The sequence below is a fragment of the Canis lupus genome, chromosome 30 (genome assembly GCF_048164855.1).
Source record: "Canis lupus baileyi chromosome 30, mCanLup2.hap1, whole genome shotgun sequence".
NCBI classification, from domain to species: domain Eukaryota; kingdom Metazoa; phylum Chordata; class Mammalia; order Carnivora; family Canidae; genus Canis; species Canis lupus.
In genome coordinates, this window is record NC_132867.1 from 34,476,704 (window position 1) to 34,493,963 (window position 17,260).

At 46.0% G+C, this 17,260-nt stretch overlaps 2 protein-coding genes and 1 long non-coding RNA gene across 17 annotated transcripts in view; 2 read left to right on the top strand and 1 right to left on the bottom strand.

Annotated features, from left to right (window-relative positions):
* The window catches only part of SETD4 (SET domain containing 4), an 84,184-nt gene extending 79,236 nt beyond the window's left edge, over nt 1–4,948 (bottom strand). For 3 of the 15 annotated variants that reach the window (XM_072806893.1, XM_072806890.1, XM_072806885.1), the window contains exons 1-2: nt 4,738–4,948; nt 2,832–2,937 (exon numbers count right to left, since the gene is read on the bottom strand). In XM_072806893.1, coding sequence (XP_072662994.1) covers nt 2,832–2,851 — 20 coding nt within the window. In that variant the 5' untranslated portion in view covers nt 2,852–2,937; nt 4,738–4,948. Of the gene's footprint in view, nt 1–2,831; nt 3,004–4,227; nt 4,392–4,737 lie in introns of those variants that run through there. The other 12 variants (XR_012021387.1, XM_072806892.1, XR_012021388.1 and 9 more) reach the window with 11 other exon arrangements.
* A 136-nt stretch (nt 4,949–5,084) lies between these two features.
* On the top strand, nt 5,085–6,521 carry LOC140621337 (uncharacterized). Its single transcript, XR_012021048.1, has 2 exons — nt 5,085–5,295; nt 5,821–6,521. It is a non-coding gene; the product is annotated as an uncharacterized lncRNA (long non-coding RNA).
* A 4,970-nt stretch (nt 6,522–11,491) lies between these two features.
* LOC140621634 (carbonyl reductase [NADPH] 1) lies at nt 11,492–16,371 on the top strand. The gene is made up of 3 exons (XM_072806900.1): nt 11,492–11,895; nt 12,459–12,566; nt 15,644–16,371. The coding sequence occupies exons 1-3, from the start codon at nt 11,607–11,609 to the stop codon at nt 16,078–16,080; spliced, it is 834 nt and encodes a 277-aa protein (XP_072663001.1). The 5' UTR covers nt 11,492–11,606; the 3' UTR covers nt 16,081–16,371.
* Nucleotides 16,372–17,260: the final 889 nt, after the last annotated feature.

The window sequence follows — 17,260 nt, forward strand, 5'->3', positions numbered from 1 at the left end:
AAGACAAGTACTATATGATTTTACTCATATATGGAATTTAAGAAACAAGCATAAAAAGAAAAAAAAGATAAAAAACAAATTCTCAAATACAGAGAACAAACAATGGTTGCCAGAGGTGAAGTGGGTGGGGAGACAGATGAAAGAGGCAAAGAGTGAAGAGTTCACTTATCCTGATGAACACTGGGTAATGTAGAGAACTGCTCAATCACTGCATTTCACACGTGAATCTAGGAGAACACTGTATATTAACTGTACCGAAATTCTAAAAATTAAGTCATAAACAAATAAATAAGAATTAGCATTTCAGCTCAAAAAAGTGCAAAAAATATATAGAAAAGAACTAAGAAAGTGCAGTAAAAAAACAGATGTGCAGAAATCAATAGCCAAAAGTACAAATAGAACCAGAGAGATGTAATTGAAAGTAATGTCTTGCTTACCATAACCACACAAAATTTAAAAAAAAGAAAAAAGAAAAAAGAAAACCGACTAATAAAAACATGGGCAAAAGATCTACACAGTCAACCACAGAAAACCTATATAAATGGCAAATAAGCACACCAGTCATTAGGAAAATACAAATCAAAATCATAGTGAGATAGTACTTCACCCATTAAAATGGCTAGAGTCAAAAGGGCAATGAGAAGTCAGCAAAAATGTGGAGCAAATAGAACTCTCATAAACTGCTGGAAAAAATGTGAGATTATACAATCACTCCTGAAAAACAGTTTGGCAGTTTATTTAAAAGCTTAACCTACACTGAAACTATGATAAGTAAAAGAAGCCAAATACTATGTTATTATTACATCTTATGATACACTATAGGATCATATAATACTATAAAATGCAAATAAATCAATAGTGACAGAAAGCACGTCAGTGCTGGCCTGGATGGTGGGGGCAGGGGGCAGGGTACAGTTAAAGAGAGGCAAAAGGAAAGGGTTACAAGGGGAAACAAGGAAACTTCTTGAGATGGATGGACATGTTCATTATCTTAATTGTGGTGATAGCTTCCTGTGTGAACATACATGTCAAAATCTATCAAATTAATACACTTTAATATTGACATTCATTGTATGACAATTATACCTCAATAAAACTTTTTTAAAAACATGACCCAAGATAATAAGGTTTCCAAAATATGTCACCAAAACTAGAGAATAGATTTTACAGTAGCAGCATTTAATCAGTGAGCATTTAATGAGCAACTACTATGCACACAGTACTATGTTAACCACAGTGGGGAATGTTCAACATGTTCTTCAACTTCAAAAGTTAACTTAGCTAGGAAATAACACTTCCATAAGAAACAACTAAAAAGTCATAGGTCCTTAAGAATAACACCCAAAAAGTATCATAACAAAGGATGACTTTAGTGAAAACTGAAAATGGCATTACCAAAAACACAAGATCTCAGCTCAGTTTTAAAGACCAGAGAAAAACTGAAAAGGCAGGGAGAAGGAAAACAGGTGTTCTAGATTGAAGGATCATCAGGAATGTGTGGGTTGCGTGCAGGGAACAGCATGGAGGGAACATGCTTCTGGTACAGGAGGGACAGGATGGAGCCCACAGATATCACGCAAAAGGGAATGAAAGAAAATCCCTGGAGGCTTTTAAACCGAAAAGGCAACATGTGAGCTGTCCCTTGGGAAAGTGAGACTCACAGCAACAAATGGAATAACAAGCAGGGAAGAAAAACAAGGGTGTAGGTAAACCAGCAGAGCCGCCTGAAATCATCTTCCAGTAGTAAAACAGACGGAGAAGCTTATGGAAGAAAAACTAGATGACATTTTGCAGGACACTGGCCACAGAGCGCAAAGAAGGAAATAGTAAGACAGCCTCAAATGGTGCTGACAGGCTTGGGGCCAACTAGGAGGAGTTTTATTAATTTTTCTTAAAAATAACAACTGCATTTACGTAGTACTTTCCCATTGGCCAAGCACTTCCACATACAATGTCTTGTTCAGACTCCGTTACACTGAATCTGAAATGACAAATTTATACCCAAACACTGATATTCTACAGGTAGCTGGAGGTCAGGAGAAAGGTCAGGCCTGGAAGCAGAAACCTAGGAGTCATCCCAAGAGAAGACATAGTTGAAGCAATGAGAACTATATTCACAGTCCCACAAGGATTTATTTATTTTTTTTTTAATTTTTATTTATTTACTTATGATAGTCACAGAGAGAGAGAGAGGCAGAGACACAGGCAGAGGGAGAAGCAGGCTCCGTGCATCGGGAGCCTGATATGGGATTCGATCCCGGGTCTCCAGGATCGCGCCCTGGGCCAAAGGCAGGCGCCAAACCGCTGCGCCACCCAGGGATCCCCCACAAGGATTTAAAAAGACATAGTGACACTATTAAAAAGAGTATTTTTTTTTTTAATTTTCAAGTTTTTTTCCAACTCCAGTGAATTAAAATACAAAATTACTATTACTTTCAGGGGTAGAATTCAGTGATTCTACACTGCCCTACATTACATGGTGCTCATCACAACTGTCCTCTTTAGTCCCTGTCACACATTAGACCCGACCCCACGCCCATCTCCCCTCTACTAAACCTCGGTTTGGTCTCTGTAGTTAGGAGTCTTTTTGATGGTTTGCCCCACTTCCCCCCACTCTCCCGCCACGTTCATCAGTTTTGTTTTGTTTTTTATACTATATGTTGGCAAATTGAACTCTGATAAAAAAAAAATATAAAAAAGAGTATTCTTTAAGAAATATTCTCTTTGAACATCGCCCATCTGCCTTTGAGAAAAGCTATGTGTATCTGTTAACGCTACTCAACCAAGGATTCCTTTCTTTCATCACTGGCACCAAAAGATCAAAACTGTACCTCCTCTTGATACAGAACATCTGAAGAGTTTCCGTCTTCTGATCCGGCTCGTTCTTCCTCCACCCTTCTTCATCCTAAAATTGCAGTTTCTGTTCAGTTGCCCAACCTAAAACAAAAAAAGCATTTTCTTTGCCTTTCTTCCCATTTGTATGATAATCACCATTCTTCGTACCTACAAGGATTTAAAAACACAGACTCCTGTTATTTATTAAACCGTTTCTCTTAAGTGTCTTTGTACACAAGGCATTTATACTGTGAGCAAAGCCGTGATTCCTTGTGCAGGAAGGAAATATCCATTATACCGGTCCTTGTGAAATAGTTTTATCTTGAAGTCCTATTAAATGCTGATTAATCATCAAAATCCTCATAACTGACTTGACAACTGTGTGCTTTGGTGACTTACATAACTCAGTGCTAATCCACATTCACTAAGCACCAATATGCTTTAAAAGAACCAGAGCAGCCCTGGTGGCTCAGCGGTTCAGGGCCGGCTTCAGCCCAGGGTGTGACCCTGGAGACCCAGGATCGAGTCCCACCTCAGGCTCCCTGCATGGAGCCTGCTTCTCCCTCTGCCTCTCTCTCTCTCATGAATAAAAATAAAATCTTTAAAAAGACAAAACCAAAAAAAAAAAAAAAAAAAAAAAACAGTAGCCATGGAGCCCCCATCAGCTAGAAAGTCTTAGAAGAATAAAAATCCTTTTTTAATACGAAGGAAATACGGATTTGTTCTTAGAACCAGGATACTGAAATCAATGTAAGTAAATGGAGGTTTGCAACAGATTAGGGAGGGAATGAGAGCCAAGAAATCAGACAACACAAAAAGATGATCATAAAATTTAAAATTACTATCGTAGTCTCTAACCTGATGAGATCCGTGAACCACACCAGGGCGACAGACAATGGACATGAACCCACTATGCAGCCACTGACAGGAAGGAGGTACGTGCCAAGGTGTCCCCATGTTCAAGATATCTTTTTTTTTTTTAATTTTTATTTATTTATGATAGTCACAGAGAGAGAGAGAGAGAGGCAGAGACACAGGCAGAGGGAGAAGCAGGCTCCATGCACCGAGAGCCCGACGTGGGATTCGATCCCGGGTCTCCAGGATCGCGCCCTGGGCCGAAGGCAGGCGCCAAACCGCTGCGCCACCCAGGGATCCCCCCCATGTTCAAGATATCTTAAGTGAAAAGGTTGCAGGACGTTTAATGATTCCTTTTGGGTTTGCTTTTGACATAGTCCGTTGTGTTCATAAAACAGAATTTAAGGCAGGATATTCAAACCCGTGCCTGAAGAGGAAGCTTTTACTATTACGTGTACGTACATCCTCCTATTCTGGGACTTATAAACGCAGGAGCGCGTAAGGGCCACAACACGGACATCCCGTAGGTGCACGTACCTGCATTCTGGCCATACTCCTGGCTTTAAAAATCCACTACTGATGAGCACTGGGCGGAAACGAGTGACAAGCCAGGCACCGTTACCACCCCGCTGCAGCCGCGGAAGCTCCGCGACCTACCCAAAGCCTGCGAGCCGGGTCCCCGAGGGCACGGACCCCGCCGGCATCCCGGGCCGCGGTGACAGCAGGTCGGACCCCCTCCCCCCGCCCCGGCCTCGCTCCCCCCTCCTCCCCCCTGCGGCTGAGCCTGAGCCTCGGTACCCCGAAGGGACCAACTCCCGGCCACAGGCTCCCGCGCATCCCCCGACCCCCGCGCCTCAAACCGCGGCTCAGGGGCGACGTCCGCGGAAGGACGTGCGGGCCTCGGGACCCTGCGGCGCGCGGCCCACGGAGGGGGCGGTGCGGGCCGAGCGGTGCTGTTCACACCAACAGGGAAAGGGGAAGGAAAGCTCCGGGCCCCGGGCGGCCCGCGTCCCCAGCCGCCCTCACGCCGAAGCCCCTCTGGCTCACCTGGGCGCGGCGGCGGGCTAGCGCTCCAGGACACCCGGACTAGGGGCCCAGGTGACAGGGAGTTAAGGCGCCGGCCCACGCAGCGGAGGGACACGCGAATCATCAGTCGCGCCCGCCTCCACGCTTCACCAACCCCCGGCCTCGGCCGCCGGGCGGAAGCTTCGCTGTGCGGGGGCTTCCACTCCTGGCGTGCGTCTGCGCGTGCGTCTGCGCGTGCGTCTGCGCGTGCGTCTGCGCGTGCGTCTGCGCGTGCGTCTGCGCGTGCGTCTGCGCGTGCGTCTGCGCGTGCGCCTAGTTTCCCCGGAAGCGCTGCGCCGGCCCCCCCCCCACACACCCCCCACCGCAGGCGTCAGGGATAGATAAACGCAAGCTGCGCGGGAGACCAGGCTGCGCTCCCGGGACTGGCTCTGGGCGGTCTCTCCCAAACTGGAAGCAAGCGGGGAAGGGCCTTCTGGGCGCGCACCCCGGCTCCGCCTGGCCCCTGCAGCAGCCAGCTCCCCGCCTGCTCCCGCCAACCCCTGGCCTCCGCCTCGCCCTCGGGCCCAGCAGCCCTGGCAGGTAGCGTCCGGCCCTACCAGGCAACCTTTCCTTGCCCCCACTTCGTCCCACCTCTCCTCACCTCCCTCCGCCCCGTCCCACGTCTCCCCACCTTCCTCCACCTCGTCCCACGTCTCCCCACCTCGTCCCACCTCCCTCCGCCCCGTCGCACATCTCCTCACCTTCCTCCACCTCGTCCCACCTCCCCCCACCTTCCTCCACCCCATCGCACGTCTCCCCACCTTCCTCCACCTCGTCCCACGTCTCCCCACCTCGTCCCACCTCGTCCCACCTCCCTCCACCTCTGCCCCACCTCCCCCCACCTTTGCCTCCACCCCATCTCCTCCCATCTTCTCTCACCTGTTCCTTGCCCCACCTCGCCCCTCCCCACCCCTCTCTTCTTCCGCAGGCCGGCCTCCACCCCTTTGCCCCATAACCCCCACCCCACTTCTCCTGCTGGAGCCTGGCTATCCCAGATCCCCAGAATTCCAAATCCTCCCTGGATCTAAAGCTCAGCTTCTGCCCCCACCTCCCCACTCCTCTTAGTGACTCGCTTCCAAAGTGTACAAGATGGAAGGGGGAGAAAGTCACCTCCAGCGGAGAAACCTGGCGGATACTGCCTTGGTCAGGTGATGAGGGTTAACGGTGATCGATGAAGTCCATAGCCTGTTACCCAGATACAAGAAGGGTTCGCCACCTCTATGGTCTTCTTCCCCAAAACCTGTAACTCCGGTTCTTATTGAAAAACATCAAGACAAACCGAAAAACACGTCGACCATGTACTTTGACAAAATCTGTCCCTAATTCATGGGGGAAAAAAAGCAAACTTAGAATCTCTCATAAACCATAGAAAACGAAGGAGATGTGACAGTTACGTGTAATGTGGTACTCTGGAAGGCATCCTGGAGTAGAAGAGAGATATTAGGGGGAAAGCTAGTAAAATCCAAATAAAGCATGGAGCTTAGTTAATACTAATGTTCCATGTTGCTTTTTTTTTTTTTTTTTTTTTTTTTACTTGTAACAGATAATAGTAAGTTGTTAATAATGGAATTTGAGGGGATCCCTGGATGGCTCAGTGGTTTAGCACCACCTTTGGCCCGGGGCTGGATCCTGGAGTGCCCAGATAGAGTCCCACGTCCGGCTCCTTGCATGGAGCCTGCTTCTCCCTCTACCTGTGTCTCTGCTTCTCTCTGTATTTGTCTCTCATGAATAAATAAAATCTTTTAAAAAATAATGGAATTTGATAAGGAGTATATGGGAATTCTCTATTGCAACTTTTCAGTAACTATATCCTAAAATTAAGTTTATTGAAAAGTAAAGGGGGGTAGGGGCCCCCCAGGAGGGAACTCCATTAAGCGTCTGGCTCTTGATTTCCACTCAGGTCATGATCTCAGAGTGGTGAGATTAAGCCCTGCGTTGGGCTCTGCACTGAGCATGGAGCCTGCTTGAGATTCTCTCTCTCTCTCTGCCCACCTGCACCACTCCGGCACACTTTGCTCTCTAAAAGAAAAATAACAAGGGAAGAACGAAAAGTAAAGAGGGGGCTGGAAATAGTTGGTTCCAGATTTAGACCTATGATTCAATGCTGTTATCCAGGATCAAGGCTCTAATTTTCCACAATGTCATTCTTAGGGAGTTAGCTACTCACCTGTTAGTTTATTTCCTTATGGTGTTGCTGCGGCTCCAAGCATCACATTCTCACACAAATGCATTCAAGACAAGAAGAAAAGGATAGGATGAAACAAGTATTTTCCTTTTATGAGGGAGGAAAATAAAGCATACTCCCATTTTCTAGATGGGAATTGACAAGGATTCTCTCCTTAAGCAAACTCTAATCAGGCTCTTCTGACCTTTCCTCTCAACTAGACCTCAGTCTTGGCCTGTAAAATATACAAACTCAGCATGACTGATTTCATCCTCTCCCCCCTACACACACACACACACACACAAATTATACTTTTAAAAAGCAAACACTAGGGACATCTGGGTGGCTCAGTCAGTTAAGCATCTGTCTTCAGCTCAGGTCATGATCCCAGGATCCTGGGATCAAGTCTCACCTAGGCTCCTCACTCAGTGGGGACTCTTGTCCCTCTCCCTCTGCCACTCCCTCTATTTGTTCTCTCTCTTTCTCTCTCTCTTTCTCTCTCTCTCTCTCTCTCTCTCACACACACACACACACAAATAAGATCAGAAAGAAAGGAAGAAAAGAGAGAAAGGCAACTAACATAGTTCTGATAGCTCAAAGCTGCATCCCTAAGATGACCCTAGCTATCTTTAAAATACTCAAGGCTGCCAAAAAGAATTTAAAATTTGTTCTAGCCAACAACTGATAATAGGCCCTTCACCACCATTTGTTAGAGCATTTGCTAAAAGGGATTTACAATTTGTAAGTCCCTCCTCTCTGCAATTGAGGTGTGTATCTCCTATAAATCAGTAGAGTCTCAAGGACTTGAAAGCCATCCCTTTGAAATGTAATCATCAGAAAAAAATAGGAGTCTGTCTCCCCATCTCTGTGTAGCCCACACAGCTGGCCTAATAATTATACCGACCTGTCATTTTGTCATTTATCATTTCCCTGACTCATATTTCTGTCTTTTCATTCTCCCTCCCTACTCCCTCCTTCTCCCTTTAAAACACTCAGCCACCTCTGTACAAATTCAAGCTGAATTTGGTTCAGGCTGGACCCCTTCCCTAATTCAATAATATATTACCGATTAAAATCTGTTCTTAGCACCTTAAAATGTATCCAGCATTGCTTATCTTTGACAAACTTAAATAGATATAGCCTAGAGTTACATAACTACTAAACAGCTCAGCCACAATTTGATTCTGGGACTCTAAATCCATGCTCCACCTTGTTGACCGTTCCAAACAAGCATAATATGTCGGAAGAAAAGCCAGTGCCAAGTAGAATCAGATGAGTGTAAATAATCATGGGCAAGAGAAGACCCTGAGAACTTAATAATTTGTCATTCCACAGTACAGCTTTCCTACATCTTTTATGTTAACCAACACCATAGAACTGGGTACATTTGGGCAAGTAAAATAACTGCTTTGAACCAGTGGATAGTAAAGATGTGAGTTTATTCCACAAGTGAAAAGATGTGATAAAATTCTTTCTCCATTTAGCAGCCAGGATGATCTCAGAGTTCACTAATGACTAAGGAATATCTTCCAAGCTAGCCGGTACTAACAGAGATCTGGGGACTCCATCTTTACTCTTTTGTTTCATTTCTCAAGTTGTTCGGAAGTCAGACAAAGTGCTATGTATGGAAAATGATAGGGACCTCACAAACACCCAGCCAAGGTCAAGACCCAAATTTGACAGGGGAAATAATATATTAAAAATCATCCCAGAGTTAGAGTCTTTCATGTTCTGTCTCCCTCCCTGATACTTCCCACTCATTCTCCTTTCCCCTTTATGGAAATATTAGAAAGGGAGACAGAACATGAGAGACTCCTAACTCTGGGAAACGAACTAGGGGTGGTGGAAGGGGAGGTGGGCAGGGGTGGGGGTGACTGGGTGACGGGCACTAAGAGGGGCACTTGATGGGATGAGCACTGGGTGTTATTCTATATGTTGGCAAATTGAACACCAATAAAAAATAAATTTATTAAAAAAAACTATAAAACAATGACAGAAATTTTAAAAAAAATCATCCCAAAGAGCTTAATTCACTGACTTTAAATCAGCATGCTTTTCAAAAAACATTTCCCATACTCAAATCTGCCCTTTCCTTTGTGATTCTTCCCCTGATCTACTTACAAAGTCTTTTTCCCACAAATTTTAGTTACATTTTCTTATACTTCTTTTATGGTTGCATATATAAAACTGTATAAGTGAGAAAGCACTTTTTTCTCTTTTTAGAAATTAATTGATGTGCATTATGCAATTATCACTCCCTTTCTCCAATACCATTTTTGGAATAATTCTTACTCCCATAATTGTTCATGCCACTTTCATCATATGCTAAATTCTTATTTCCATGTGATATTTTATGTATTGTATTTTCTTGAGCCTCCTGCCTTATTGACCTGTCCAGTCTTGCTCTGGGACCAGTTCTAAAAGGATAAAGAAATCACGCAGAAAACACGTTCATGGCCCTCCTGGAATGTGCTCTTTGAAATAGCCCTTCCCATGTCCAAAGTTTCCTGCATACCATGTGCTATCTGTGAATGGCCCTCTTAATGAACTTAATTCATCCTACTTCCATATAACGCTGGTTCACCACAGCTATAGAAGAAAGTAGTGAAAAAAAAAAAAAAGAAGAAAGTAGTGAGTGGTGTGGAGAGAGTTCAGCAAATGACAGACCAGGTATACACTTGGATAAAAGAGAAAAATCAAAACAAAGATCTTGGTCATCTCTAGTGAAAAATAGAAAAATCCCCAGTGGTTACACTACACAACTCTATCTACCTAACATTTTTAAAACAATAAAATTTTTAAAATGAGGAACAGATTACTGGTTCCAAGGAAATGGAGAGGTGGTGGGCAAGAGAGAAATGTTTAGCTATAAAAAAGCAACACTGCAGGTCCTTGTGCTGATGGAAATGTTTTACATCTTGACTGCAGTGGTGGACAGAAAACCTTCACTTGATAAGATTGTATAGATCCAAATATATAAATAAGTAAAACTGAGGAAATCTGAATATGATTGGTGGATTGTTTTGATGTCAATATCTTCATTATTGATATTGTAATGTAGCAAAATATTACCATAGAGGATAACTGAGTAAAGTATAAGGAATCTCTCTGCTCTTCTTTTACTACTGCATGTAAATCTGCAATTATCTCAATAAAAATTTAGGTCAAAGAATGCTAAGGCCTTCCCAGATTGTTTTGTTTTGTTTTTTTGTAACTGCTTGGAAAGGCACCTTGAAATTGCAACATCATTGGAATCTCTCTAAAGCATTGCTTGTAACTTTCTGTTATGATGGAAATACTGTAGATCTGCACTGTCCAATACAGTGGCCACTAACACGTGACTCCTGAGCACTTGAAATATGGCTAATGCAACTAAACACTGAATTTTAAATTGTGTTATTTCAATTAAATTTACATTTAAATAGCTACTTGTGGTGTGGCTCCCATATGGGGACAGTACACAAATGAGATTCGCTTTTATAATCCCCTATTCCTCTGTTGTAAGTTGGAAATAAGAAGAAAAATCAATTTCCCAAAAATGAACTAATTTACCAACTTTGTGTGAGGACCCATTCCCTCACTTTAAAGTGTGGAAAATAGGGGGATCCCTGCGTGGCTCAGAGATTTAGCGCCTGCCTTCCGCCCAGGGCATGATCCTGGGGTCCCGGGATCCAGTCCCCCATCCCTGTATGGAGCCTGCTTCTCCCTCTGCCCGTGTCTCTCATGAATAAATAAATAAAATCTTTTAAAAATAATAAAAAATAATAAAATGTGGAAAATAAGATGCATCCTGACGAGTTAGAGTGTGAGCAAGGGCTTCAAAAACCTCCCTCCCACCTGTACACTGCAGTACCTGGATACAAGTAACCTGATGCCCCTGCAAGAGGCCACCCTGTGACATTTCAGTGAACTCTCCCCATTATGTAAAAACCAACCAAGGATTAGCCACTAGGTTTGCTTTCACATACTTAGGGAAGAAAACAACACACACTCAATCCCTTGCCATGTTACTGCCAGCTTATTCCACAACTAGAGTTCCCAAGACTTTAGTTCAAGAGATTTTTTTTATTTTTATTTATTTCTTTATTTTTCGGCGCACCTGGGTGGCTGAGTTGGTTCTGCGTCTGCCTTCCACTCAGGTCATGATCTCAAAGGTCCTAGGATCAAGCCCCACGTTAGGCTCCCTGCTCTGCAGGGAGAGAGCCTGCTTCCCGCTCTCCTTCCGTTGCTCCCCCTGCTTCTGCGCTCTCACTATCACTGTCAAATAAATAAAATCTGTTTTATTTTTTTTTCAAATAAAATCTGTTTTAATAGGGAGTTTAAAAAAAAAAAAAAAAAACACCGGAAAGCAAAACCTGTGCAAACACCCCATTCTTCGTCTGCACACGCCAACAGTTTAATAGTTGCGTAAATACGAGGGAAAAAAATCACGGAGAACCAAGGATAAAAGCTCCGTTTGGACATGCTGAGCGACAAGGGCATTGGAGGACCGGGCAGCCGCGAGGTCAGGCCAGGCCACACCCCCGCGGGTGCCGCGGACCCGCCCAGGGCCCGGGACGACCTCCTTGGGAAGCCACGCCCAGGCCACGCCCCTAGCCACGCCCCTAGCCACGCCCGCCCTGCGCCTGCGTAGAAAGGGCGCGGCGCGGAGCAAACCCGCCCTTGCAGGTGCGCCCCGGCCGCAGCCATGTCTGCAGCCTCCCGCGTGGCGCTGGTGACCGGGGCCAACAAGGGCATCGGCTTCGCCATCGCGCGCGAGCTGTGCCGGCAGTTCTCGGGGGACGTGGTGCTCACGGCGCGGGACGAGGCGCGGGGCCGGGCGGCCGTGCAGCAGCTGCAGGCCGAGGGCCTGAGCCCGCGCTTCCACCTGCTGGACATCGACGACCTGCAGAGCATCCGCGCCCTGCGCGACTTCCTGCGCAAGGAGTACGGGGGCCTCGACGTGCTGGTCAACAACGCGGGCATCGCCTTCAAGAGTAAGGGGATGGGAGCTAGGAGGGGAGGTGCCCCCGGGCTCCTAAGCCAGCGTGGGCTGCATCCGTCGAGGGACCCCTGGGGTCAGGCCCGCAGCGCCCCGACATCCAGAATGGCTCCCTAATGTAGGACGAGGGGTGGAGGCCCGGGGAGGCGCTGGAGCAGAGCCCGGCAGCGGTTGCAGTGCTTTCCAACCAGAGAGACCGTTGTGATTCCTCTGATTCCTTGGGACACTTTTTCCAGATTATCAGAGTTTCTCTGGCATTGGACTTCAGGGCAGTTGGGTGGATTTTTATTGGTTTCGTAATAAGCAAGACAATCGCACACGTTGGTTGACCAGACCTCCCCTGTGAGCACCACCCTTCACCCAGCCTCCGCCAACCTGCCGTCCTGTAACACCACATAGTATCATAAGAGAATCGTGACTGATGCCGGTTTTACACAACATTCACTAGATTTCACATGCACCTTTGTGCTATGTATGGTTCTCTGGAATTTTACCAAATGGACGCTAGTAATGCTATTCTCTTTCTCTCCTCCCCCCACCAACCCCTCCCCCCCCAAGCTAATGATCCCACGCCGTTTCACATTCAAGCAGAGGTGACCATGAAAACAAACTTCTTTGGAACCCGAGATGTGTGCACAGAACTGCTGCCTCTAATGAAACCCCAAGGTGAGCCTGATGAGGAACCCAAGCTGTCGTGTTTCTAGCAGGATCTGACCCCTGCCTCTCTGGTCTCATCTACATGCCCTGGCCCCTTTCCCTGCTCAGCCACACTGGCCTCCTTGCTGTGCCTCCCCCGGGACTCTGTTGCTCTGCCTCACGACTCTTAAAATTACCTGTGAGTCAGCAGTGCCCTGTGTTATGCTTTCATCTGAGGCTCTGTCTTAACCTTCGTGTCTTCCTTCAGAACTCTCTTCAGAGAGGCCATTTATTGGCTCCATGCCACTCACAGATGCAGTTGACTGAGAATTCCTTTCTGGACCCTTTCTTCACCCTCTCCTCTCTCTGAGCGATTTTATTCAGACCAGTGGACTCCACGACACAAACTTTTCTGGCTCCTCGAAAATCTTATCACCTGCCTAGAACATTTCCAGAGCTCCAGACACACATGGTTCTCTTCCTGTCTCTCCTCCTCACCATGCCCTCCCACGGCCTGTCCAGCTGGGTACAGACCCCTCCCCATGGCCTCCGGGAGACCTGCACACTCACATGTGGCCATAGCTGCTGATGACCAGTGGTGTGTCTCCAGCAGATGGGGCAGGTGTACTGCCCCGCCAGGCTGTTGCCACCCTCTGCAGGCCAGCCTGGGAGCTGCCATGGTAAAGCCAAGGCCACCAGGATGTGAGACGTGCCATCCTGGAGCTCGCCAATTCCACCCCAGGTATCCCTGTCCGGCCTTCCTGCCTATGTTTGGATTCTTTTCCATGACCATATGGACAACTGTACATATATTTTCTCTACCTTGTGATTTTCTTAGTGACATACACTGAGGGCCAGCTAAATCCACTTCTTCATCAGGCTAGTCATTTTCCATCAGGACTACATCCTGAGGAGGCTTGACTCAGTCTTCCATCAATATCACTATCAACATGAGATTCATGGATAAATGCTGGTTGAGTAGGGCTCATTAGCCTGGTGTGACACCTCATCACACTACCGTGGCACACCTAACCTGAAAACAAGAATCAAGAGATGCTGGCACATATCTAGAGTCCCACTCAGTGACTAACAGTATGTTCTGTTCGTCACCATATCACATGGCCATATCTCCCATAGTGGTGCCACTCAATTGCTCAGGCTTATGTTCAGCCTAGTCAGCTCCCAAAAACACAAGTGGGCTTGGCAACATGTAGGCTTCACCCTTTGGGGCATCTGGTAGAATTGAGCTAAGAGATGTTATCCTCTCCTCAGAGCAGTGAGTTTCTCGAGGCACCTGTGTATTGTTGGATGCCTCTTATTGCAAGACCCATTATTCGTGCCTTTACCCTCATTCCTCCTCCTCCTTGTTATCCCCATTCACCTTGAAGGAGACATAAAGGTCAACATCTGTGCTGGTCCCGATGACCTGCAATGATACTACTCAATCTAGTGCCTTCCCTCCTGCCCACTCCCATTCCTATAGGTCAGGGCTGCATAGGTCTAGACGAGTGGGCTGGCACTGACAGCTATGTTGACTGTCAGTCCTGTTTTGCCAGACAGGGGAAGGCACCGTCCACTCCATTATGTCCTTAGGAATTCTGACATCAAGATTTAAAGCTATAGTTACACAGTTTCTTGCTTAGACATTATCCTTGCTTCTTATTTCCACCGTTGCAGCCCTGGTCCCAGGACCATGGTGTGAGCAGGAAGCAAAGGAAGTTGAGATGGTGTGGGGAAGAATTGTAAGGTCAAGGCAGCATCCTCCCAAACCCCCTCTTCCCCACATTCCCCAGTGAAGCAGAAGAATCTGCCCAGTGGGGAAAGTCCCTTGCCCCCCGCCCATGTTGAGTGTGAATACATGCTCATGAATGTGTGTAAGCCCTACATACTTTTCATCTGGTGTTTGAGACAAGCAAGGATTGAGATGCCTGTTCCAGTTCTCTGTGGAACCACTCCATGCAGAGGAAAATGTGTTGCTTGGCCTGCAGAAATGTAACTCGTTAGGCTAAATTGTCGCACTATCTTCTGTTCTCATCCTCCTATACTGCTTGAACATTGGCATCTTCCTCTAGGTTTACTCAAAGTTTGGTCCAGAAATAGGGTCTTTACGTGTCTGGACCCATTTGGAACCTCCAGGGCTACTACCTTCCATGCAACTTGACAGCCATGTGCTTGGCCGCCCCTTTGGGAAATCACTCCCATAACCGCCTCCAGTCTTTGTCTCTTTTGCTGAGAAGTACAAGAGTCCTTCATATGTGTTTGACTCACAGGGTGCAAGAGTCTAAGTCGACAATAACCCCAGCTCTGCATTGCTGCCATGGCCCCATTTCCACTCATCTCAGGGACAGTAGGGCCATGTCATACAAGCACACCAGGATATCCACTTGCTGGTTCCAGTCCCACTCCAATCCTGAAAGTGGTTCTTCTGCTGGGCATTGACATATCCTACTTTATCCCTTAAATTGCCATAGTGGACTCCACAGGGCCACTATGCCCTATATGGAAGTCCTTCAGTCCTCCGGCTTTCCAGTGCCTCTCTTCATGTCTGTATTCTCAGGCCATAACATACTCCCAAGTTCATAAAATCCCTATCATAGACAAATCACCATGCAAGCCATGCAACCCTATTAATTTGTTTCTACCATCCTTGAACAGTAAAGCAGCCTTCCAAACCAGATGGAACTGCCCACCTTAAACCAATCAGCTCTCTGATGGTCAGTAGAGGCCTGTTTGTAGAGTACTCCCCCAGTGACCATAAGATCCTCAGTAGGTCCCAAAAGCAGCCTTAGGGAGAAGGAGGTAATCCACTCTTGAATACAATGAGTGTCTAACTCTCTCCTTAGCAGGTTCTTGTATAAACCATTTCCATTTTCCTATGGAACATCTCAGGGCCCACCTTGTAGAATGTTGGTAGACATCATCAGATACCTTAAGGGTGTAACAAGTTTCAAGACCTTATCATACCCTTCACTCATACAAGCAGTCTTTATTATGCTCCTTGTAAACTAAAAAGATCTCAAGAGGAAATTTTCTAGAACAAAATCTGAGTAAAATTGGTATCCATCAATCTTGTGCCTTTCTATGTAACATTTTGCCTTGTATTTTAGGCAGAGTGGTGAATGTGTCTAGCGTGGTGAGTGTCCGAGCCCTTAAAAGCTGCAGCCCAGAACTACAGCAGAAGTTTAGAAGTGAGGCCATCACAGAGGAGGAGTTGGTGGGGCTCATGAACAAGTTCGTGGAAGACACAAAGAAAGGCGTGCACAGAAATGAGGGCTGGCCTGATAATGCCTATGGAGTGACAAAAATCGGTGTCACTGTCCTGTCCAGAATCCATGCCAGGAAGCTGAGTGAGCAGAGGAGAGATGACAAGATCCTCCTGAATGCCTGCTGCCCTGGGTGGGTGAGAACAGACATGGCAGGACCTAGAGCCCCTAAGAGCCCAGAAGAAGGAGCAGAGACCCCTGTCTACTTGGCCCTGTTGCCCTCAGATGCTGAGGGGCCTCATGGAGAGTTTCTTATGGAGAAAAAAGTTGAACAATGGTGAGCTTAATTTAGGCCTTCATCCACGGAACCCTTTAGGATAACCCCCCTCCTTTGACCAAAAGGATTCTTCCATTTTCAATAATAAGCCTTTCCACAGCAAAAAAAAAAAAAAACAAAAACAAAAACAGAAAAGAAAGAAAGAAAAAGAAAATGTATAACATATCCCTATTAAGCATGGAGTTGTAATAGGCTACTAATTGTGTGAAGGTATTTTTGATTTCTTCTGTAATACAGGGACAGAAAACATGAAATCATGAACCTAGAGATGAATAAATATTCATTTATAAATGCCTCTTTGCAGCCTCTATATGGTGAACCGGCTGAGAAATCTGCTACACCTAAGATATCAAGAGATCTTGATCATGAGATCAAGAGAAGTTAGAATTTCACTCAAGGGTGAGCAAACATTATGCAAAGGGGCAGGGAGCAATATGTTTATCTTTGCAGGCCACACACTCCTCCCTGTTGCATTTACTCAGATCTGCTGCCGTAGCATGAAAGTAACCACAGACAGTATGCAAACCAATGAGCATGGCTGGGTGTGGCATGCAGCCTATTTTACCAGCCTCTAGAAGAGCATGGACAACACCATGAGTGGAAGACACCCCCTGTGGTCTCTGAATATCAGACTCCTTGGGAAAATAACAATTGCCAAGTGTGAAATGGCAGTGGCCATGTAAGATACATCTATTGGACAATTTGAGACAATGGGGAAGATTGAGTAGAGATTGGGTTCCGATAACAAGTCCCCGGGAGTGGGGCCCAAGACACCGGTGTGACCAAAGATTCTTACTGTCCCATCTAAGCCCTTGGTATCCCTGTGGGGCTGACTGAACATCCCCCACATGCTTCCCTTCACAGGAGCATGAATGTTGCAAAGATGCCTGTACTCTACTGATTACTCTTTACTCTTCACAGGGATTTTCAGGCTTACCCAAACCATAGGTGATACACCCTGAAAGCAAGGTTAGGGTCCTTATGTTAAAAGTATTTCACTTTTTCACATCAAAAGAGCTGAAAAATTACCATTATTTTTCATTTGTAAATGGACATATGAGGAATATTAATGTATAGGAAAAAACCATAGTATCCTACTACCAATTTCCAAAAATAACTGGTGCCACAAAGGTCTTTCCTTCTTTATACCTTAACATTGAATTATATAGAACATTTTTTAATTG